The 19546-nt window shown below is 67.4% G+C and overlaps 5 protein-coding genes across 5 annotated transcripts in view; 3 read left to right on the top strand and 2 right to left on the bottom strand.

The window, feature by feature from the left end:
• Nucleotides 1–3701: 3701 nt before the first annotated feature.
• Nucleotides 3702–8007, bottom strand: EMIHUDRAFT_113959 (hypothetical protein; the record flags this gene model as incomplete). The annotated part of the gene is made up of 4 exons (XM_005781364.1): nt 3702–4121; nt 5336–5990; nt 7262–7358; nt 7524–8007. The coding sequence occupies 4 exons, from the start codon at nt 8005–8007 to the stop codon at nt 3702–3704; spliced, it is 1656 nt and encodes a 551-aa protein (XP_005781421.1).
• An 859-nt stretch (nt 8008–8866) lies between these two features.
• On the top strand, nt 8867–9894 carry EMIHUDRAFT_442852 (hypothetical protein). Its single transcript, XM_005781363.1, has 4 exons — nt 8867–9117; nt 9209–9329; nt 9473–9508; nt 9652–9894. Exons 1-4 carry the CDS (start codon nt 8920–8922, stop codon nt 9855–9857), a joined length of 561 nt encoding a protein of 186 aa, XP_005781420.1. The 5' UTR covers nt 8867–8919; the 3' UTR covers nt 9858–9894.
• Nucleotides 9895–11244: 1350 nt separating this feature from the next.
• Nucleotides 11245–13304, top strand: EMIHUDRAFT_234361 (hypothetical protein; the record flags this gene model as incomplete). Its single annotated transcript, XM_005781362.1, has 3 exons — nt 11245–11808; nt 13062–13142; nt 13272–13304. The coding sequence occupies 3 exons, from the start codon at nt 11245–11247 to the stop codon at nt 13302–13304; spliced, it is 678 nt and encodes a 225-aa protein (XP_005781419.1).
• A 912-nt stretch (nt 13305–14216) lies between these two features.
• EMIHUDRAFT_72945 (hypothetical protein) lies at nt 14217–15179 on the bottom strand (the record flags this gene model as incomplete). Its single annotated transcript, XM_005781361.1, has 1 exon — nt 14217–15179. A coding segment is annotated over one exon (963 nt), but the record flags the coding sequence as incomplete, so codon positions are not given.
• Nucleotides 15180–18758: 3579 nt separating this feature from the next.
• Nucleotides 18759–19546, top strand: part of EMIHUDRAFT_113956 (hypothetical protein) — a gene marked incomplete at both ends in the record, with an annotated part of 3361 nt that continues 2573 nt past the window's right edge. The window contains 2 exons of the mRNA XM_005781360.1: nt 18759–19353; nt 19417–19488. Of these exons, the coding sequence (XP_005781417.1) occupies nt 18759–19353; nt 19417–19488 (667 nt within the window). The remainder of the gene's footprint in view (nt 19354–19416; nt 19489–19546) is intronic.

The raw sequence follows: 19546 nt of genomic DNA, 5'->3' as shown, positions 1-19546 counted from the left end.
CCTTGCCGCCTCCTCCCTCGCCCTCGCCTCTGCCTCCTCCCTTGCGCGCGACGCCGCCTCCGCCTCCTCCGCCGCCCGCGCCGCCGCAGCCTCTGCTACCACCCGATCCGCTTCCTCCGCCACTCGCACCTCCTCAGCCGCCCGCGCCTCCTCCGCCTGCTCCGCCGCTCGCTCCGCCGCCCGCGCTGCCGCCGCCGCTGCCTTCTCCTCCTTCTGCCGCTGCCGCTTCAGCGGCTTGGCCAGCTCGTCGCGCAGCCGCCGCGCCGCCCGCAACGCCTCCGAGCCGTCAGCGACTTCGGTGTTCGCGTTGATCGCCGCCCTGAGCGCCTCGAGATCGGCGTCGCCTCGCTCGCACGCCTCAACCGCCTCGCGCAGTGCCGCCTCGGCAGCATCGCGCGCCTCCGCCGCCTCCGCAGCCGCTGCCGCCTCGCGTGCGGCCTCCGCGGCCTGTTCGGCTGATTCTGCGACCGCCGTCTCCCCCTCAGCCTCTGCTACGGTCGACGAGTGCTCCTCGAGGGCGCGCACGCACTCGGCGTGGCCCTTTTCCTTGGCCCACTGAAGCGCCGTCGTGCCCTTATTGGTGCGCGCCGCCGCATCTGCGCCAGCCCGCAGCAAGCGCCGCACGACGGCGGGGTGGTTCGAGTTGGTGGCGAACATCAGCGCGGTGATGCCGATGCTGTCCTGCAGGTTGACGTCAGCGCCGCGCCGCAGCAGCAAGTCGACCACCCGCTCGTGGCCTGTGCAGGCGGCGCCCATCAGCAGCGTGAGGCCGCTCACGCCGTGTCTCTCGTACGTTGCGTCGGCCCGCCCGCCGCCCTTAAGCCACTCCAGTATCACCGCCTCGTCGCCTCGCTCAGCCGCTGCGATGACCTCATCGGAGACTGCCGCGGCACCGCTCGACGCCCGCCCCGCCGCAGCCGGCGACAGATTACCCGGCCGCACCCGCACGCTCTCGCCGCCGCCCTCGAGCGACACAGCGTACCGCCCGCCCTCGAAGCTCTGCGCCACGCCCCGCCTCCCGTTCAGCTCGGGGCGGGAGGAGAGCCCGCCGAGCACGACGCGCTGGCCGAGCAGCGGCGCGTCCACCGCTGCCGCTGCCGCGCCCGAGGAAGCGCCGCCCGCCCCTGCCCGGCCCTCCGCCGCTGCCACCGCCTCCGACAGGACATTGACGCACTCGGCGTGGCCCATCTCCTTGGCCGACTGAAGCGCCGTCTTGCCGCTCGCATTGCGCGCCGCGGTGTCTGCGCCCGCCCGCAGCAAACGCCGCACGACAGCGGGGTGGTTGAAGACGGCGGCGAGCATCAGCGCGGTGTCGCCGTCGCTGTCCTGCAGGTTGACCTCAGCGCCGTGCCGCAGCAGCAAGTCGACCACCCGCTCGTGGCCGTAGCTGGCGGCGTGCATCAGCGCGGTGCCACCGAAGCTGTTCTGCTGGTTGATCTCAGCGCCGTGCTGCAGCAGCAACTCGACCACCCGCTCGTGGCCTTGGTGGGCGGCGTGCATCAGCGCGGTGCTGCCTTTGCTGTTCTGCAGGTTGATCTCCGCGCTGCGCCGCAACAGCAGCTCAACCACCCGCTCGTGGCCGTGCATGGCGGCACTCATCAGCAGCGTGAGGCCGCTCACGCCGCGTCTCTCGTACGTCGCGTCGACCCGCCCGCCGCCCTCAAGCCACTCCAGTATCGCCGCCTCCTCGCCTCGCCCAGCCGCAGCCACGATCGCATCGGAGGCTGCCGCGCCACCGCTCGACGCCCGCCCCGCCGCCGCCGCTGGAGGTGGCGTCTTCGCGACTCTCGATCCAGCCGAGGAAGCGCCGCCGGGGGAAGCGCCGCCTGCGCCTCTGCCGCCGGCTGCCGTCGCCGCGGGCCGTCCCGCCACCACCTCCTGAAAGTGCTTCTTGAAGGCCTCGACGCACTCGGCGTGGCCCTTCTCCTTGGCCCACTGCAGCGCCGTGCTGCCGCGTACATTGCGCGCCGCCGTGTCTGCGCCCGCCCGCAGCAAGCGCCGCACGACGGCGGGGCGGTTGAGGAGGGCGGCGGTCATCAGCGCAGTGACGCCGTCGCTGTCCTGCAGGTTGAGCTCCGCGCCGTGCCGTATCACCAAATCGACCACCCGCTCGTAGCCTTGGCCGGCGGTCAACATCAGCGCGGTGTAGCCTTTGCTGTCCTGCCGGTTGACCTTAGCCCCGTGCCGCAGCAGCAGCTCGACCACCCGCTCGTGGCCTTCCTGGGCGGCGTACATCAGCGCGGTGAGGCCGCCACTGTTCTGCAGGTTGATCTCAGCGCCGTGCCGCAGCAGCAGCTCGACCACCCGCTCGTGGCCGTAGCGGACGTCGCCCATCAGCAGCGTGAGGCCGCTCACGCCGCCTCTCTCGTATGTCGCGTCGACCCGCCCGCCACTGTCGAGCCACGCCAGCACCGCCGCCGCCTCGCCTCGATGAGCCGCTGCGATGACCGCATCGGAGGCTGCCACGACACCGCTCGACGCCCACTCCGCCGCAGCCGGCGACAGATTACCCGGCCGCACCCGCACGCTCTCGCCGCCGCCCTCGAGCGCCACAGCGTACCGCCCGCCCTCGAAGCTCCGCGCCACGCCCCGCTGCCCGTTCAGCTCGGGACGGGAAGAGAGGCCGCCGAGCACGACGCGCTGCCCGAGCAGCGGCGCTGAGTCGCTCCCCTTCTCGCCCGCGTGCACCATGGCCACAGTCGCCACCTAACTTTGTCCTCTCTTTCTCTTTGATAGTACTAGCACGCGCCAGTTCGCACCTGTGTCGAGCCTGTCTGCTGTGAGAGAGAGTTGTTTTGTCTAAACTCTTTCTCTTTTTGCCGCGTCGGGCTTCTTTTTTGGCTATAAGGCGTCTATTCGATGCTCTGCACGTTAGCTGTCCGGGAGGCGTCCGGGAGGCACCTCCCGGACATCAAATGGGGCCGCCTGGTGGCCTCCGAGCGCCAGCCGAAGCAACCCTCGTCGTGCCCCGACACCCCCCCGACTCATGCTGTGCCGCTCTTGCCTGTGTGGCCGCTGACGGCGGGACCCCGTGCGCGGCTGCGCCGCAACTCGTCACTGCCGTCGTCACACCTGTCCACAGATGCGACGGGTGCCTGTCCGACCGCGACAAACAGGCCTCGTTGCGGATCGCCAGCCCGCCCTTTCTTTGCCTCCGCAGACGCCTAGCCGAATCGTCGTTACCTTCCGCAGACCGACTTCCGAGCGGGCGCGTTCTATAGATGACGGTCACGCCCAACTCACCAGCCTTGTGGCCTGAACAACCGATTCTGAGCCCTGCCTCCGCCGAGCGGGTATGGCCGCTGCCCGGCGGCCCCGGCACGATTCGGTCCCGCCACCTCCCCGCCGTCCCGGTTCCCGCAGGTGAATTATTGCGATTTCGCCACCCTCCTCGCCGCCCTCTCCGCCACTGTCGCCTCCGCGCTCTCCTCCGCCGTCGCCGCCGCCCTCGCCTCCACCGCCCTCTCCGCCACCCTCCCCGCGGCCTTCTCAACCGCCCTCTCCGCCGCTCTCTCCTCCGCCGTCGCCGCCGCCCTCACCGCTGCCGTTGCCGCCGCACTCCTCCCCGCTGCCGCCGTCGGCCTCACCCTCCCCGCCGTGCCGTCGGTCTCGCCGTCGCCTTCGCCGCCTCCGTCCGTGTCGCCGTCGCCGCTGCCTTCCTCCGTTTCGCCATCCCCGCCGCCGATCTCACCTTTGCCGCCTCAATCCATGTCGCCGTCGCCGTCGCCGCCGTCGGTCTCGCTTTCGCCGCCTCTGTCCTTGTCGCCGTCGCCGCCGCCGCCGTTGGAATCGCTCTCCCCGCCGCCGTCGGTCGTGTCGACTTCGCCGCCTCCGTCCGTGTCGCCGTCGCCGCCTCCGTCCGTGTCGCCGTCGCCGCCTCCGTCCGTGTTGCCGTCGCCGCCTCCGTCCGTGTCGCCGTCGCCGCCTCCGTCCGTGTCGCCGTCGCCGCCTCCGTCCGTGTCGCCGTCGCCGCTGCCTTCCTCCGTCTCGCCCTCCCCGCAGCAAGCTCGCTTGCCGTCGCCGTCGCCGCCATCGGTCTCGCTTTCGCCGCCTCCGTCCGTGTCGCCGTCGCCGCCTCCGCCGTCGGATTCGCCTTTGTCGCCTGCTCCGTCCGTGTCGCCCTCGCCGCCGTCACAAAACGGCTTACACACAGTTTGCACATCTGCAAGTTCTTCTTGATGTACACGGCGGTGCAGCCCCCGGCAATTAGCACGCAACTCAAGGCATCGACGCTCTCGCCGAAGCCCCTGTGCACCTCCCGGCACTTGCCGCCTTTTTGTCGGCGCGATGGCCGGCGTTGAAGCTCCGAACCCAGGCGCAGCCGAGCCCGTTTCTTTCAGAGACAACACCAACAACCTCTTTCACTCATTCTTAAAACAGTACCGGCCGGGATTTCGAAGATAGTGCTAAAATGGATACCTTGAGAATGGCATTTAATTTCGCGGACCGGCTCTTTTAACAATCAGGTCATGTCACCGCTTAATGTGCATGTGCGTGGCCTACGTCAGAGACCAAGTGACCAGCCGTCCCGGGCAATTTGTGAGCCGTCTACGCCCTCGCGCCTCGGGCGCGGCCGGCCGCCGCCGGCTGCCCCGTTGACTTCCCCGCCGCGCGCTACGCGTTCGTTCGCAGTAATCTGGCTTAGTTCAGAGAGGTCGGGTCGTCTCTATGCGTATCACAGCGCGGCGCTGGCCTGCGCATGGCGGGCATGTAGTCGAATCAATCAATCATCCCGACATGTGATGTTAGTGGCAAAACCGCGGAACCGAAAATGGCGTTTAATTTTGCGCACTGCTGTCCGCCGCCTGCGGCGGCGCTGCGCGCCGCCTACGCGCGCTGCGCGCGCGTGTTTCTCTCTTTTTCTGTCTTTTTCACAGTGTAATTTTACCGAAAAAATGCCTCTGCGTCCACCCATACCGCGTTGGTGTCCAGTCCGAGCCTGGCTGTTCTTCACCTTCCTACATACATACAGCCTTGTGTCGTCCTCGCCCTACGCCCTTGTCGTGTCAGTGAGCTTTGCTATGAGAGTGGCTGTATTTTATATATGTCAGAACTCCCACATTACAAACCGGGAGAACAGCGGGGATGGATGCAAGAGATGCTAGGATTGCGGATTGGCAGGGTCCGCAATGTGGTCGAGGGTCTTCAGGAATGCTTCACATATCTGAGCTCCTCCTTGCTGGGTCAAGGCGCCGAAACTATCCTTCTCGAATACTGAAGCCTTGAACTCGATTGCTGCAGCTTCCCGGAAGACAGCTTCTGACATGGTCCCGCCAAAGGTGGCGTTGAAGAAAGCCCACGAGGCGTTCTCCCAAACCGACTCGGTCACTGGCACCTTTCGCCCCTTTCCATGATAGAGCTGGACCGTCTCCCAAAGGTCTATCGCGGAGAGACCAAAGTAGAGTGGTGGCGGCGGCGGGAATGGCGTGGTAGAGGCTGCTGCCTCTCCACAAGTGAGGCGGCAACCTGGCGGCGGAGATAGCATCGTAGAGGTTGCCGCCTCCCCACAGGTGATGTTGCCGAGGGCTTCCCTGAGGAGGGCTATCGCCTCCTCCGGCAGTATGCCCTTGGCGATCGCATCAGCAGCCGCAGCCGCAGCCTTGACTCCCTCGGGCCCATCATCGTTACCATCATCATCATCATCATTACCGTCTTCGTCGTCAACATTCCGTGCAGCGGCGGGCAGGGTGGCAGCGCCGCCGGCGGCAGGGGGGGGAGGAGGAGGAGGAAGGGGGAAGGTAGTCGTCGGCAGTGCAGGAAGAGGCTCGACCGAGTCGGCGCCAGCCGCGCTTCGGGCCGACGCTGCCGCCGTCGGCTGCGCCGCTGCGGCCGTGCCGCCGGGGCAGACCACCGACGACAGCAGCGCGTCCGAGATGGCCAGCCCGCCCTCCTCAGTCAGCGAGCCAGACTCGTCCTTGGCGAAGCCGGGCGACTTGAACTGGATCGCCGCCGCCGCCTCGTACTCCTCCTGACTCGCCGACTCGCAGCGCCTGCGTGTCTGTCAAGCCTTGGTGGATTATCATGCCTGCAACCGTGCCGGCGACGTTGGCGTCGGTCCCAGCAGCAATGGCCTCCTGTGATGCTTCAAAGGCAATAGTCCCAGCTCGCACCGCCTCAGGGGTGTCGAGACCGATGTCGAGCGCTTCGATCGCCGCCTCATTGAAGACTGTTGCGAGCCTCGTCCCCGATTGGCCCACCTGCCCAGACTCAGCCGCAAGGTCGACGGACTGTTGCGAGCCTAGTCCCACCTGTCGGCCCGCCTCCATGGCTTCTTCGACGGTCTTGCACGCCTCTACAGCGGCGCCAGCCGCGCGACCAGCTGCGACGGCAGCACTCTCGACCAGCCCCGACTCCAACGCCGCCTGTGCCGCAGCTGTCGCCACAGCCTTCACCTCGGCGACATGCTCCGCAGGTTTGCCATCAAATGTCGCTCGTGTAGACGCTAAGCCTGCTGCCAGAGTTGCCGTCGCATCAGAGGGTGCATCCCCTTCACTGTCTTGGCCAACCAGCGCCGGCACCGCGGCGTTGAACACCAATGGCAGGCCGCGTATCAGGAAGGGGAGCAGGCCAATAGCGACGAGGGCCAGGGAGCGTGCCCTGCATCCGGCTCGTCGTACACTCGGTGCGACCAGATCTTGCGGCGGAATGTCCATGCGACTGCTGCGCCTCGCCTACGCGCGTCGCAGGAGGTCGTTTTGGCAAACTTAGAGCAGTGTTCGATCTTCGATGTGGGCAACGTGCATTATTGTAATTCGAAAAAGAATTTTTCGAATTAATTGTTGTGCGAAAAAGAATTTGCAACGAGCGTCGAAAAATCGCAGGAAGAACGGCGCCAGAGCTGCGAACCTGTCGCTGTCCCTTTTGTCAGGAGCAAGCAGGAGAACTAGGAGAGCGCAACCTGTAGGAAGGAGTAGGAGGCCCGCGCCTGCCCCCGTGCCGCCGGGTGCAACTTTGTCCTATACGAGAGGGGAATCCCTGGGACCCTGTCGTGTGGGCCCCCTCCGTGTCGCGTGTGCGCTCCCCGCTCCCGTTCCGTTCCAAAATCCTCTCCCACCCCTCGTTTGGCGTGTCCGTTTTATTTATTTATTACGGCGCCAGAGCAGACAGACAGACGGAGACGAGGAGCACCATAATAATCCACATGCACAAGCAAACTACGTAGCACATACCTCCACGGGGCTGTTGGCGCAGGGGGAGGTGTCAATCACGCTCCCGGGACGCCGGAGAGATCGGGTTGGTCTCCCCCGCCTTCAGCCCTGACCCGACGGGGACGCCATCACCCTCGCCCAGGGATCTACATGCTGTCTCAAGGTCCGACAGGTTCGGCACCGGGCACCGCCTCGGTATACAAAATGCGCCTGCGGGCGGACCCTCACAGATCACAGATCACATGCCATTCAGTCAGTCGAAGCGAGGAAGCAGGCGGCACGTCGCCCACCCGCCCCTGGCGCGCGCGCAGTCTCTGGACAGGCGAGAGGCCAGCGCAAGCCTTCAGTCGACCCCCTTCTTCACCACCCACTCACCCGCCTCGTCCGTCGTAAAGTGCTGCATGTGCCCGGCCCACGAGTCGCTCACGCGTTTCGGGAAGGCGTTCCGAAAGGCCGCCCACGCCTCCGCGTTCTTCTTCAACGGCCGGCCGTGCCGCCGCAGGAGCGTGAGGTAGAGTGCGTTCTCATCGGCCGTGAACGGCGTCTTCTTCGCCTTGGCGGCGGGCTCGGTGGACTCAGACGGCGGGCCGCCGCCGCCACCGCTGCTGCCTCCTGAGGCCAGCGGCCGCTTGGAAGTGGAGGTGGGCTTCAGCTTCGCGCAGAGCCCATAGATGTGCGAGTCCCAAGCCCCTGTGTCTGTCCCGGTGACGCCAACCCGTTCCTTCCAGGCAGCGATGTTTTGCTTGCACGGATGACCGAGCTCAACTGGCAGCCACTCGCACCAAGGAGGCGAGGTGTGGCTACGTGACCCAGAAAAGGCCAGAGTCGGGAGCAACGACCCTCGAGGTGGGTCGCTCATATACTCAACACGCCCCCACGACACAGCACGAGGTTGCTGCTGTATATCCGATACCGCCGTGTTTCGAGGTAGGGCAGAGGTTCCGGGACGCGAGTTCCCCCGGGTTACCTTGGGCACTATTTTCGATCTTTTTCGTAGCTACACACGAATCTGGCCTCGCCTCCCTCTCCTTCAGGCATTCGTGGCATCCTATGGGTCGTCCAGAGTATCGACCTCTGGCTTGTCAGCCGCGGTCACTTGATGACCCCCTTGAAGTACAGCGATCGCCATCTCGCTGGCCTCTTCGCAGGCCCCCCCGACCGCGTCGAACTCATCGGCGCGGGCTCTCTCGGCTACGGGACCGGCCCCAGCTTCGGCTGAGGGCTAACAAGCTGCCGAGCCCAAATCACTGTGAGAGGCGTGATTTCTTGTTGGTCTTTAAAAATCTCTCTCACACGAAGGGACTCAAATCTTCCCAGACCGCCGTCGACCTGGGAGATCTCACCGGAGGTACCATGTTGATGGTTCGATCCTCCCCAGAGTCGAACTGGCAGCCACTCGCACCAAGGAGCGAGGTGTGGCTACGTGACCCAGAAAAGGCCAGAGTCGGGAGCAACCCTCGAGGTGGGTCGCTCATATACTCAACACGCCCACAGGCTCGTACAGATTACCCTAGGCGGCACGGAGCTGTGGTTACACAAAATCTCGTCTTTTCCGCGCAGGATACCCTAGGCGGCAAGGAGCCGAACCAAAAGTGGTGCCTCCCGCTTTTTCATCAATCCGCTAATGTCGCTTGCCATTCTCTCGTCTTACCTGGCGTTCAAGATCCCGGCGACGCGCCGGGATGTGGCGATCGGAGGCGCTGCGGCCGCCGTTGCCGTCCCGATCCCGGCGTCTGCTGGACTTATTTTTGATCCGATCGGCGCATATTCAATGGGCGGGTCTTCGGGCGCCACGAACCTGAAGCCGGTCAAGGCCGATCCGCTCCGACCCAACAGCGGAATCACGCTTTTGCGCGAGGTCTTTGACGGCTACCTTCCTGACGGCGGCCTGCTGAAGTGGTACGAGCAGCATCTGGCGGACGACTTCCAGGCGGTGTTTGAGGGCGGCAAGGTGAAGCTCGACAAGCAGGCATGGGCCGCCTCCGCCTCTCCGCCTCTCGCCGTCCACCTCTCTCCCTCCATACACGCCTGCTGCTCATCTGCCTCCTTGTGCCGGTCAGGCGTACCTCGCCGTGACGGCCGACCTGCTCAAGTCCTTCCCGGACTTCACGTACACCCGCAGTGGCCCGATCGCGTACGCAGACAGCCCAAACATCGTCGTCTGGACCGCCGTCGTCAAGGGAAGACCGACAGACCGACAGATAGACGGGAGGCAGCGGTGGGACACACGCCTGGGCACGGGCGCGAGTTGTGAGCACGAGCAGCACAGGCGGCGGCACGGGTGCGCGAGGGGAGCGTCGCTTCACGCAACCTTCTGTGAGCAGGCACCCACTCGGGCGCACCGTACTCGCCGCTGCCAGGAGCGCCGCTGCTACGCAACACATCGCCACTGCCACGAGCACTCGGCCGGCCGCGCGCATTCTGCCGCGTGCCACTGCCTTCCACGCACCAGCCGGTGTCTTAGGTAGCCCGTGTGGTGTGCCCCTCCCCAACCTCGCCGCAGGCGTGCCGCCCGTCTCGGCGAAGAGCCCTCCCGTCGCGTGCAGCAACGACCCCGAGAAGATCACGCTCAACTTTGCCTCGGGCAGCGGGCTGCAGACCATCTCGAGGATCACCGTCGAGCAGAAGCTCAGCGGCGGCGGCGGCTACTCCGGGCCCGTCGGCTTCTACTTGCAGGCTGGCGGCGACGCGTCCAAGGTGCCGCAATGAGAGAGATTTCGCGTGCAGCCGGGGGCATTTTCTGCGCCTTTGTGCGCGCACACAAAACTAGGAATTTTTCGAGTATACCTAGCACTTGGAGCACTTGGAGTGCAGTCAGTAACCGCACATCCAGAGCCGTGCACGGGGAGCTTAGAAGCGCACCCAGCGCGCAGCGGGCCAGAGCCCAGACATCACATCGGAAAAGAAAGAAAGAAAAAGACAAACCAAAAACGAGCGATGGGAGAAGGACAGGGAAAGAAAGAAAGAAAACACGGTAAGCAGACAACCCAAGGCGCAAGGGTGAAGGGAGGGATGGGAGGACGGCACGCCGCCACCACACAGGAGAGGAGTGTGGTGCGGCAGGCCCTTTCGGCCGAAAGGGCCTGGCCGTATGTGGTGCTAGCCGTCGCCCACCCTTGGGCGTCTGCCTCTTTCTATCTCTCTTCAACCTTCATGCCACCTCGCGGTCGTCCCACTCTCGTCGTTCTCTCTGGGCGACGAGGGGAAGGGAGTGATTCGGGATGCGGTGAGTGGGCGGGTAGGGTTTGAGCTCAAGATGTGAGTGTGAATTCTGGTCGAGTGGACGGCGCAGGGGGGCGGTGCATTAAATGACTGGTGGTTGCGTGACTTTTTTACCTTTTCAGCAGGGTGCTGACCACCCTCGATCATCGCTTCAACGGTTTGGCTTTGGGCGACGAGGGGGAGGGGGTGATTCGAGATGCGGTGAGCGGGCGGGAAGGGTTCAAGCTCCACGGCCGCGCGCTGATGAGCCAGCATGGGCGGCTGCGGTTGCCCTGCCGAGCCTCGTGAGCGGCGGCGGCATCGACCCCGGCGGAGATATGTGAGTGGGCTCTGAGGGCTAAGTCGGCGCAGGGAGGTGCATGAAATTACGGCGTTCGACGGTCTTCGTGTAGAGCTTTTTGCATGATTCGTTTTTCTTTTTTGCTTTTCAGCAAGGTCTTGACCGTCAACGGGGCGCGAGGGCCGGCCGGGGAGCTACGCCGCTGCCTGCCGATCCCTTGCTCTCGCCTCTCGGCGTAACTCTGCCCTCCTCCTGAGCACTTGGAGCACTTGGAGTGCAGTCAGTAACCTCACGCCCAGGACCGGGGAGCTGAGAAGCGCACCCAGTTGGCCGGACGCTCGGCATCGGGTTACGGGCAAGAGAGCCCTAGCCCTGGGGGGTGCGCGGTCGCAGGGCCATAACACGGTTCTCCGAGGGTTAGCTCCGCGCTCCGGGTTTCCCCTAGCAGCAGAACGCCCCCTCTACTCGGAGCTAGAGAATACTCTCCGAGGGTTAGTCCGCGCTCCAGGTTTCCCCTAGCAGCGGAGCGCCCCCTCTACTCTGAGAACTCGGTTCTTTTCAACGTTCGCTCCCGCCAAAACTGCGGCCACCTCCATGGGCGCAGAGCAGTCCCAAAGCGCCGAGCCTGGCGGTGCCGACGCCGAGTCGAAGTTGGGCGCGCGCATCGCTGCCGCTTCGGGCCAGCTCGCTTGGCAGGCCGGCGCCGGCGACGAGGCGCACAAGCCGAGCGGGCGCGAGACCGTCGCGGTGACCTCGTCAGACGCAGGCGGTGAGTGCCTGTACGTGGTGGGCGGCCGGGGCGCTGAGGGTCCCCACAACGACGTCGGCGTCTACGACGCTGCGGGAGGGCGCGGGTGGGCCGCCGTCTCGCCGGGCGGAGAGCCTCCCTCTGCGAGGAGCGGCCACTCTGCAGCGGCGGTGCCTGGCGTGGGCATCCTGGTGCACGGCGGGCTGTGCGAGGAGCGCGGGTTCCGGAACGACACGGCGCTGCTGCGCGTGGGCGGCGCCGCCGGCGGCGAGCGCGTGCTCGACTGGACGCGCCTCGACCTCGCCGGCGAGCCTCCGAGCGCGCGCGACAAGCACTCTGCCGTCGCGGTTCCACCGACGGCGGGTTCCTCCTCGTGCTGGAGCATGGTGGTGTTTGGCGGCTTCGGGGTGGTGCCCCCCGGCGGCGAGGACGACGACGACGACGACGACGAGGAGGAGGAGGAGGAGGAGCAGGAGGAGCAGGAGGAGCAGGAGGCCCAGCCGGATGCGCCGCTGTCTCTCGCCGACAAGCTCGCGCGGACGGCGGCGGCGCGGCGGCGGAGGGAGAGGAGGGAGAAGAAGGCGCGCGGGCCCGCCATCAAGCTGGGCTGGTTCGGCGACGTGCACGTGCTAGAGCTCGACGGGCCTGGCCGCTGGCGCTCGCTCGCTCAGAGCGAGCTGCGGCCGGCGGGGCGGGCGGCGCACGGCGCGTGCTGGCTGGGCGGCGGCGAGGACGGCGCGGGCGCGCTCTTCGTCTTTGGCGGCCGCACCGCCACCGGCCGGACGAACGACGCGTGGCTGCTCGACGTGGCTGCGGGCCGCTGGCGCGAGCCTGTGCTCGCGGGCAGGCCGCCATCCAAACCTCCCCACATCTCCCCATCTCTCTCCCCATCTCTCGGAGCCTCGATGCGGGACGCAGATCCAGATCTCCCCAGATCTCCCCCATGTCCATGTCTCCCCTGCCCGTGCGTCGGCCTCTGCCCCCTGTCTGTCTCGCGGGCTGGCCGCCTTGCGCTCCCTTCCTAGACCTTTCCTCTCGACCTTTCCTCTCGACCTGTCCCGGACCTGTCCTGGACCTGTCCTGGACCTGTCCTGGACCTGTCCTGGACCTTTCCGGCAGGCGGCCTTGCGCGCGCTCCTTCCACGGCGTCGCGCCCCTCGCCTCTCCGGGCGGGCGGCCGCTTGCCGCGGTGTTCGGCGGCCTCGACTCCGCCTCGACTCCGCTCGGAGACCTCCACCTCCTCGACGCGTCGTCGCTAGCGTGGGCAGAGGTGCCCGCCCACCTCCCCTCCCCGCGCGCTCCACCGCTCGCGCGCAGCAGCGCCGGCGTCGCCGCCACGTCCGCCGGCACGCTGCTCGTCTTCGGTGGCTCGAGCGGGCCGATCGACGAGGCGAGCGGCGCTCCACCCTTTCCTCGTAGATGGGAGATGATTCGAAGAAGCGAGGACAGTAGCAGCAGCAGCAGCAGCAGCAGCAGCAGCAGCAGCAGCAGCAGCAGTAGCAGCAGCAGCAGCAGTAGCAGTAGCAGCAGCAGCAGCAGCAGCAGCAGCAGCAGTAGCAGCAGCAGCAGGAGGAGGAGGAGGAGGAGGAGGAGGCGGAGAAGTAGCAGCAGCAGGCACGGCTCCGGCACGGAGCAAACCCCCCTCCCCCCCCTCCACGCACAGGCGAGCGGCGCTCCAGCCTCCTTCCACGCGGAGCTGCTCGCGCTGCCCCTCGGACCCCTCCTCGCCGCCACGGTGGACGCGGTCGACGAGGAGGGGGCAGAGGCCGGGCCGGCCGAGTCGGCGGCGGCGGGCTGCGCGGCGGCGGCGGCGGGCTGCGCGGCGGCGGCGGAGGAGGCGCCGCCGCCGGAGGAGAGGACTCCTCGCTCGGAGGTCAAGAAGCCGAAGCTCACCGCAGGGCCGTAGCGGTCTCTACGTCGCGCACCCCCTATAGTAGCGGTGGCTGGTTCGGCTGGCGGCCGAGGCGGAGCCGGAGGGTGGGAGCGCAGCCGCGGTGGGGGTGGGCACACACGCACGACGACACGCGAGCGCTAGCACGCCGCAGGCATACATTAGACGCGCCGCGGCCCGCGCAGAGCCACGAGCGCCAGAGAGGGGGCGGCTCTTTACCTCCTTTCTCTGAACGGGGCTAGCTTTTACACATCGACGGTGTATCATAAATGGGTACCTAGCTCTACCTCGAGTCTCGTACTTCGTACACAAGTATTACCCCTCGAGCGCCCCGATCGCCTCCGTCACCGCCGCCACGAGCCGCGACGCCTCCCCCTCGCTCCGCGGCCCGTCCCTCCGCCACCTCGCCGCGTCGTGGTGCCTCGCCGCGTTCGCCCAGATGCGCAGCGAGTGCAGCTGGCTCCGCAGCTCGGTCGGCAATCCGCACTCGCGGTGCCAAAAGTTGATGCGCTCCTCGAAGCCGTCGGGCGCCGCCGCAGAGCGCGCGGCGTAAACAGCATCGAGGCGCGGCATCAGCGTGTTGAAGGCGAGCAGCATGTTGCCCTGAATGCGCGCCTGCGCGTCGCCGCCCGTGCGCATGCCGCGCACCTGCACCGAGAGCGGCGAAGGCTCGTAGCCGGTGGTCCGAGCGGCTGCGGTGGCGGCCTCGTCTCCAAGTGCCGGTGCAGCCTCCTCCGCCCCCGCACCGCTAGACAGCAGCGCCCGCAGCGTCGTGAGCGCCCCGGGCAGCGTGCAGCGGTTGCGCAAGCTGTTGTGGCAGAGGCTCTTCTGCCCGTCCCCCGCCTGCGCGAGGTCCTTGACCGCGCGCGCAGCAGCGGCGGTCCACCCCGCCGCCGCGTCTGCAATCTTCGACGCGTCGATGTTGGTCCAGAGTCCGTCAAACTCCTCCTCGCACCGGTCGGTGAGCTGCACCTCGGACCGGTTGGTGAGGCAGACGAGGAGGGTGATGCCGATGGCGTAGCCGTCCGTCTTGCTCGAGTACTCGCCCCCCTTGGAGATGGAGGGGCAGAGGTAGCCAGTGGACATGTAGAGGGCGGTCGAGCGGCAGCGGACAGAAGCGTCCGGCCGCTGGTCCTTGGCGAAGCCAGTGTCAGCCAATACTGCGGTCAGCTTCTCGTCGAGCAGGATGTTGTCCGGCTTGACGTCGCGGTGCACGATGCCCTTCGAGTGGAGGTAGACGAGCGCCTCGGTCGCCTCGCATGCGATACGCACGCGCTGCCGCCACGTCAGCGGCCTCGGCGGCTCTTCCATGCCCAGCCGCCGGAGCTGCGCCGCGCGGTCGGGATCCGAGAGGCGCAGCCGCGCCTCGAGCGAGCCGCCGCGCATCAGCGGCGAGAGGAGGCAGACGCCGTCGGGCGAGAGGCAATAGCCGAGCAGCGGCAGCAGGTGCGGGTGGCTCACCGCCTTGAGCAGCTTCACCTCGAGCTCCGCCCGCGACAAGCCGCCCGACTGGCCCGACTTTGCCCGCTTGACGACGAGCGGCAAGTGGCGCAGCTGCGGAGGCGCGGCGAGGGAGAGGTGGAGGTCGGCCGACGCCTCGTAGACGTGGCTGAAGCCGCCGCTGCCAATCAGCTTCCCGTCGGCGAACCCGTCGGTAGCCGCGGTGAGATCCGACAGGGCTATCTCGACTGGCCGAGCAACAGCCGCCTCCTCCGCCGCGGCCGGCTCGGCGGCCCCCGGGGCGACAGACAGCTCTCCCAGCTTCGACTCCGCCGCGCTCACCTCCTCGGCCAAAGCAGGCAGCGCGCCCACGTGCGGCCTGGCGGCGGCGATGCCCGCTCGGAGCGCGGAGGGGCTGTCCGCTGTTTCGAGCGACTTGAGCGCGCCCATCGCCGCGCCATGCGCCTTGCGCAGACGCTGGCTGTCCCGCCTCCGCGCCTCCTTGAGCTTGTCGCGCGCGCGCCTCGCCGCCGCCAGCACGGCCGGGCTCGCGAGGCCGCTGCACGCCTCCAGCGCGCTGGCCACGCCCTCGTACGAGCCAGCGGCCACGGCCTGCTGCAGCGCCTCGTCCGCCGCGGCAATGGCGGCTGTGTCGGCCGGCGGAGGAGGAGAGGCTGGCGGTGGTGGCGGCTGCAAAGCGGCGGTGGCGCTGGGGCCAGGCGCCGCGTTGTCTGCCTCGCCGCCGCCGCTCTTCTTCTTCTTCTTCTTCTTGCCCTTCTTGCTCTCCTTGGCGCGCTCCTCCTTCTCCGCCTCCTCCTCCATCAGCAGCGCCTCGGCATGCCGCGCCGCCTCCGCCTCTGCCGCCGCTCTCTCCGCCTCCCTCGCCTCCGCCCCTGCAACCCACGCCGCCTCCGTCGCCGCCTTCTCAGCCGCCGCCTCGGCCTCAGCCAAGACCTTTACGCACTCGGCGTGGCCCTTCTCCTTGGCCATCTCCAGCGCCGTCTTGCCGTCCGGAGCGCGCACTGCAACGTCTGCGCCCGCCCGCAGCAAACGCCGCACGATGGCGGGGTGGCCGAAGAAGGCGGCGGTCATCAGCGCGGTGACACTGTCGCTGTTCTGCAGGTTGAGCTCCACGCCGTGCTGTATCAGCAACTCGACCACCCGCTCGTGGCCTCGGCCGGCGGCGGCCATCAGCGCGGTGTAGCCTTTGATCTGCAGGTTGATCTCAGCCCCGTGCCGAATCAGCAGCTCGACCACCCACTCGTGGCCGTTGCCGGCAGCGCGCATCAGCGCGTTGCCGCCGCCGCTGTTCTGCAGGCTGATGTCCGCGCCGTGCCGAATCAGCAACTCGACCACCCGCTCGTGGCCTTGGTAAGCGGCGCCCATCAGCGCGGTGTCGCCGCCGCTGCTCTGCAGGTCGACCTCCGCGCCGCGCCGCAGCAGTAGCTCGACCACCCGCTCGTGGCCGTTGGTAGCGGCGCCCATCAGCAGCGTGATGCCGCTCACGCCGTGTCTCTTGTACGTCGCGTCGGCCCGCCCGCCACTGTCGAGCCACGCCAGCACCGCCTCCTCCTCGCCTCGCTGAGCCGCTGCGATGACCTCATCGGAGACTTCCACGACCGCATCGGGGGCTGCCGCGGCACCGCTCGACGCCCGCTCCGCCGCCGCCGGCGACAGATTACCCGGCTGCACATGCACGCTCTCGCCGCCGCCCTCGAGCGCCACAGCGTACCGCCCGCCCTCGAAGCTCTCCGCCGCGCCCCGCTGCCCGTTCAGCTCGGGACGGGAAGAGAGCCCGCCGAGCACGACGCGCTGCCCGAGCAGCGGCGCGTCCACAGCTGCCGCTGCCGCGCCCGAGGAAGCGCCGCCCGGCCCTGCCCGGCCGTCTGCCACCGCCGCCGCCTCAGCCAAGACCTTTACGCACTCGGCGTGGCCCCTCTCCTTGGCCCACTGCAGCGCCGTCTTGCCGTTCTCAGCGCGCGCCGCCGTGTCAGCGCCCGCCCGCAGCAAGCGCCGCACGACGGCGGGTCGGTCGAAGAGGACGGCGTACATCAGCGCGGTGCCGCCTTTGCTCTCCTGGAGGTTGACCTCCGCCCCGCGCCGTATCAGCAAGTCGACCATCCGCTCGTGGCCTTGGCCGGCGGCGGCCATCAGCGCGGTGCCACCGCCGCTGTTCTGCTGGTTGATCTCCGCGCCGTGCCGTATCAGCGAGTCGACCACCCGCTCGTGGCCGTGGCCGGCGGCTAGCGTCAGCGCGGTGCCGCCTTTGTTGTTGTGCAGGTTGATCTCCGCGCCGTGCCGCATCAGCAGCTCGACCACCCGCTCGTGGCCGTAGTGGGCGGCGACCATCAGCACGGTCCAGCCGGTGCAGTTCTGCCGGTGGATCTCCGCGCCGTGCCGCATCAGCAGCTCGACCACCCGCTCGTGGCCGTTTCCAGCGGCGGCCATCAGCGCGGTGACGCCGTTGCTGTTCTGCAGGTTGACCGCTGCGCCGTGCCGCAGCAGCAACTCGACCACCCGCTCGTGGCCGTTGTTGGCGGCGCCCATCAGCAACGTGAAGCCGCTCGCCTTGCCTCTCTCGTACGTCGCGTCGGCCCGCCCGCCACTGTCGAGCCACGCCAGCACCGCCTCCTCCTCGCCTCGCTCCGCTGCTGCCACGACCGCTTCGGGGGCTGCCGCGGCACTGCTCGACACCACCGGCGACAGATTACCCGGCCGCACCCGCACGCTCTCGCCGCCTCCCTCGAGCGCCACAGCGTACCGCCCGCCCTCGAAGCTCCGCGCCACGCCCCGCTGCCCGTTCAGCTCGGGGCGGGAAGAGAGCCCGCCGAGCACGACGCGCTGGCCGAGCAGCGGCGCGTCCACCGCTGCCGCTGCCGCGCCCGAGGGAGCGCCGGCCGCCCCTGACCGGCCGTCTCTCATGCCCCTCGAACAACAGAAGAATTTTTCAGGTTCATTCGCACAAAACTGGGCGCTCTCCTTAAAATCCCTGTGTGGTGGCGGCGTGCCGTCCTCCCATCCCTCCCTTGGCTTGTCCGTTTTCTTTCTTTTTTTACACTGGGCACGGGACTGGCGCGCACTGGCACTAACACCGCAACAAAAGAATTCGCAAACATTGGATTGTTTTCTTTCTTTCTGGCACAACAAGGGCTGGCGCACACTAGCACACGAATCCACCACGAAAAGAAAGCGCGGCCGTCCGAGATCGCACGAGATCGAACGAGGTCGCCCGAGATCGCATTGCGACGCGCGAGGTGGGTGTGCGGGATGTCTGTGCGCTCTCTGTGGTAAGGTAAGGTAAATTTCTCCACACACACAAAGTGGTGGGGCAAGGGGGGGCGACCCTCGCATCTCCACACCCGGACACGGGCAGGAGCCCCACGGCATTCAAAGTGCAAGCACTGGCCCGGTGCACGTGGGTGAGCAGCCTGCCCCTCCCTCCCGACAAACCAACTCCCGCTCTCTGTGGTCCCGAGTAAGAATATCGGCCCCGACGATGGTGGCCGTCCGCTGACGAGTGACGTGAGTGGTGGCATCGGTCCCAAACCTGTCGCTCGCGGTCCCTAACCCAAAAGTGGTCCTTCGCGCTTTGGTCCCTACAGTGGTCCCACAGTCTGTTGCGGGCATTAAGAAAACGTGGCAAAAAGAAACCCTACCAAGCGATTTCCGCGAAAATCTTAACCACGGCGCGCCGCAGGCGCGGCCCCAAGAAAGGGCCCACACACGAGTGTGAACAGGAGCCCCGCTCAAATCTGCGGTGTTCTGGGCGGTGTGGAGGTGCGTGCGTCTTCCTGTCATCCCAAGTGGGTGGCAGACTGCGGACTGGAGACATCGCTCACTCATCGGTCCAGCGCTTCCTTATTGTCATTTTACCTAAAATTTCCTAGATCCCGGCTGACCTGGGGTGCCGGCCCGCGAAGCAAAGAAACCACGGCGCGGGGTGGTGGGGTGGGTGGAAAGGCTTAGAAACGGCTCGACGGGGTGGGGACGAAACCCAAAAAGAAAAAACATTCGCGCTGCGATGTCGACATGGTCCCTCGTGCGAGCAGCAGCAGCGCAGCAGCAGCAGCAGCAGCGCCAGCCGCGGCTTACAACCAGGCGGTCGGCGTCGCGGTGGACGCGCTGCTCGAGCGGGCGCCCAACCCGCGCCGCTGCGAAAGAGGCGAGGTCTTCAAGGGCCCGGTGACCGTGCTCGTAGATGTGAAGGATGAGAGCGGGGCAGTGATCGGTCAAGTCGAGCGCCCCATCACGCTGTCGGACGCGAAGAACGCGAAGGGCGGCTTCCACGCAAGGGTCCAAGCCATCAACGCGTGGCTCGCCGCGGCGCAGCCCGATGTACCGCTCATCCCCGAGTACTGCGCCTGCTGGGCCGCGCCCGACGCCTACCTGCGGACCGACAAGGACGGCAAGCGGGAAGACGAGTGCATGGCGGACTTCCCCTCGGAGAAGCGGTGGAGCGGCGAGTGGTGGCGCTTCTGGCGGGAGCACATCGAGCCGGCGATCGCCGGCAAGGTTCCGGGACCCCCGCGCAAGTCGGTGTACCAGAATCTGTCCGATCTGCGGGAGGGTCCGGCGAGCGGCCACAGGGCCAAGCGGCAGAAGCTGGGCCCGGCCGCGTCGCCAGGTGTTTCAGCCCTGCTCGCCTGTAGATGAGCTGTCGCCCGCTAACGTCTGACCTGGCGCGCAGGCGCGGCCGGCAGCCATTCGGCAAGCGCGGCCGAGCCGCTCGTGGGCGCCGTGGTCCCGGTGCACGGGCCCGGTGAGGCGGAGGGTTTGCGCTTGAACCCGCCGGCGCCGGCGCAAAGCGCGGTGGCGGC

The sequence above is a fragment of the Emiliania huxleyi genome (genome assembly GCF_000372725.1).
Source record: "Emiliania huxleyi CCMP1516 chromosome Unknown EMIHUscaffold_203, whole genome shotgun sequence".
Lineage (NCBI taxonomy): Eukaryota > Haptophyta > Isochrysidales > Noelaerhabdaceae > Emiliania > Emiliania huxleyi.
Note: the sequence above shows the minus strand (reverse complement) of the source record. Positions and strands in the feature narration are given on the sequence as shown.

Excerpts from the sequence above, each read along its gene's own strand:
- EMIHUDRAFT_442852 (XM_005781363.1), top strand. The coding sequence starts at position 8,920 with ATGGGCGGGTCTTCGGGCGCCACGAACCTGAAGCCGGTCAAGGCCGAT. Across the intron at positions 9,118-9,208 it reads AGGTGAAGCTCGACAAGCAG|GCGTACCTCGCCGTGACGGC; the intron begins GCATGGGCCGCC and ends TGTGCCGGTCAG. Across the intron at positions 9,509-9,651 it reads ACCGTACTCGCCGCTGCCAG|GCGTGCCGCCCGTCTCGGCG; the intron begins GAGCGCCGCTGC and ends ACCTCGCCGCAG.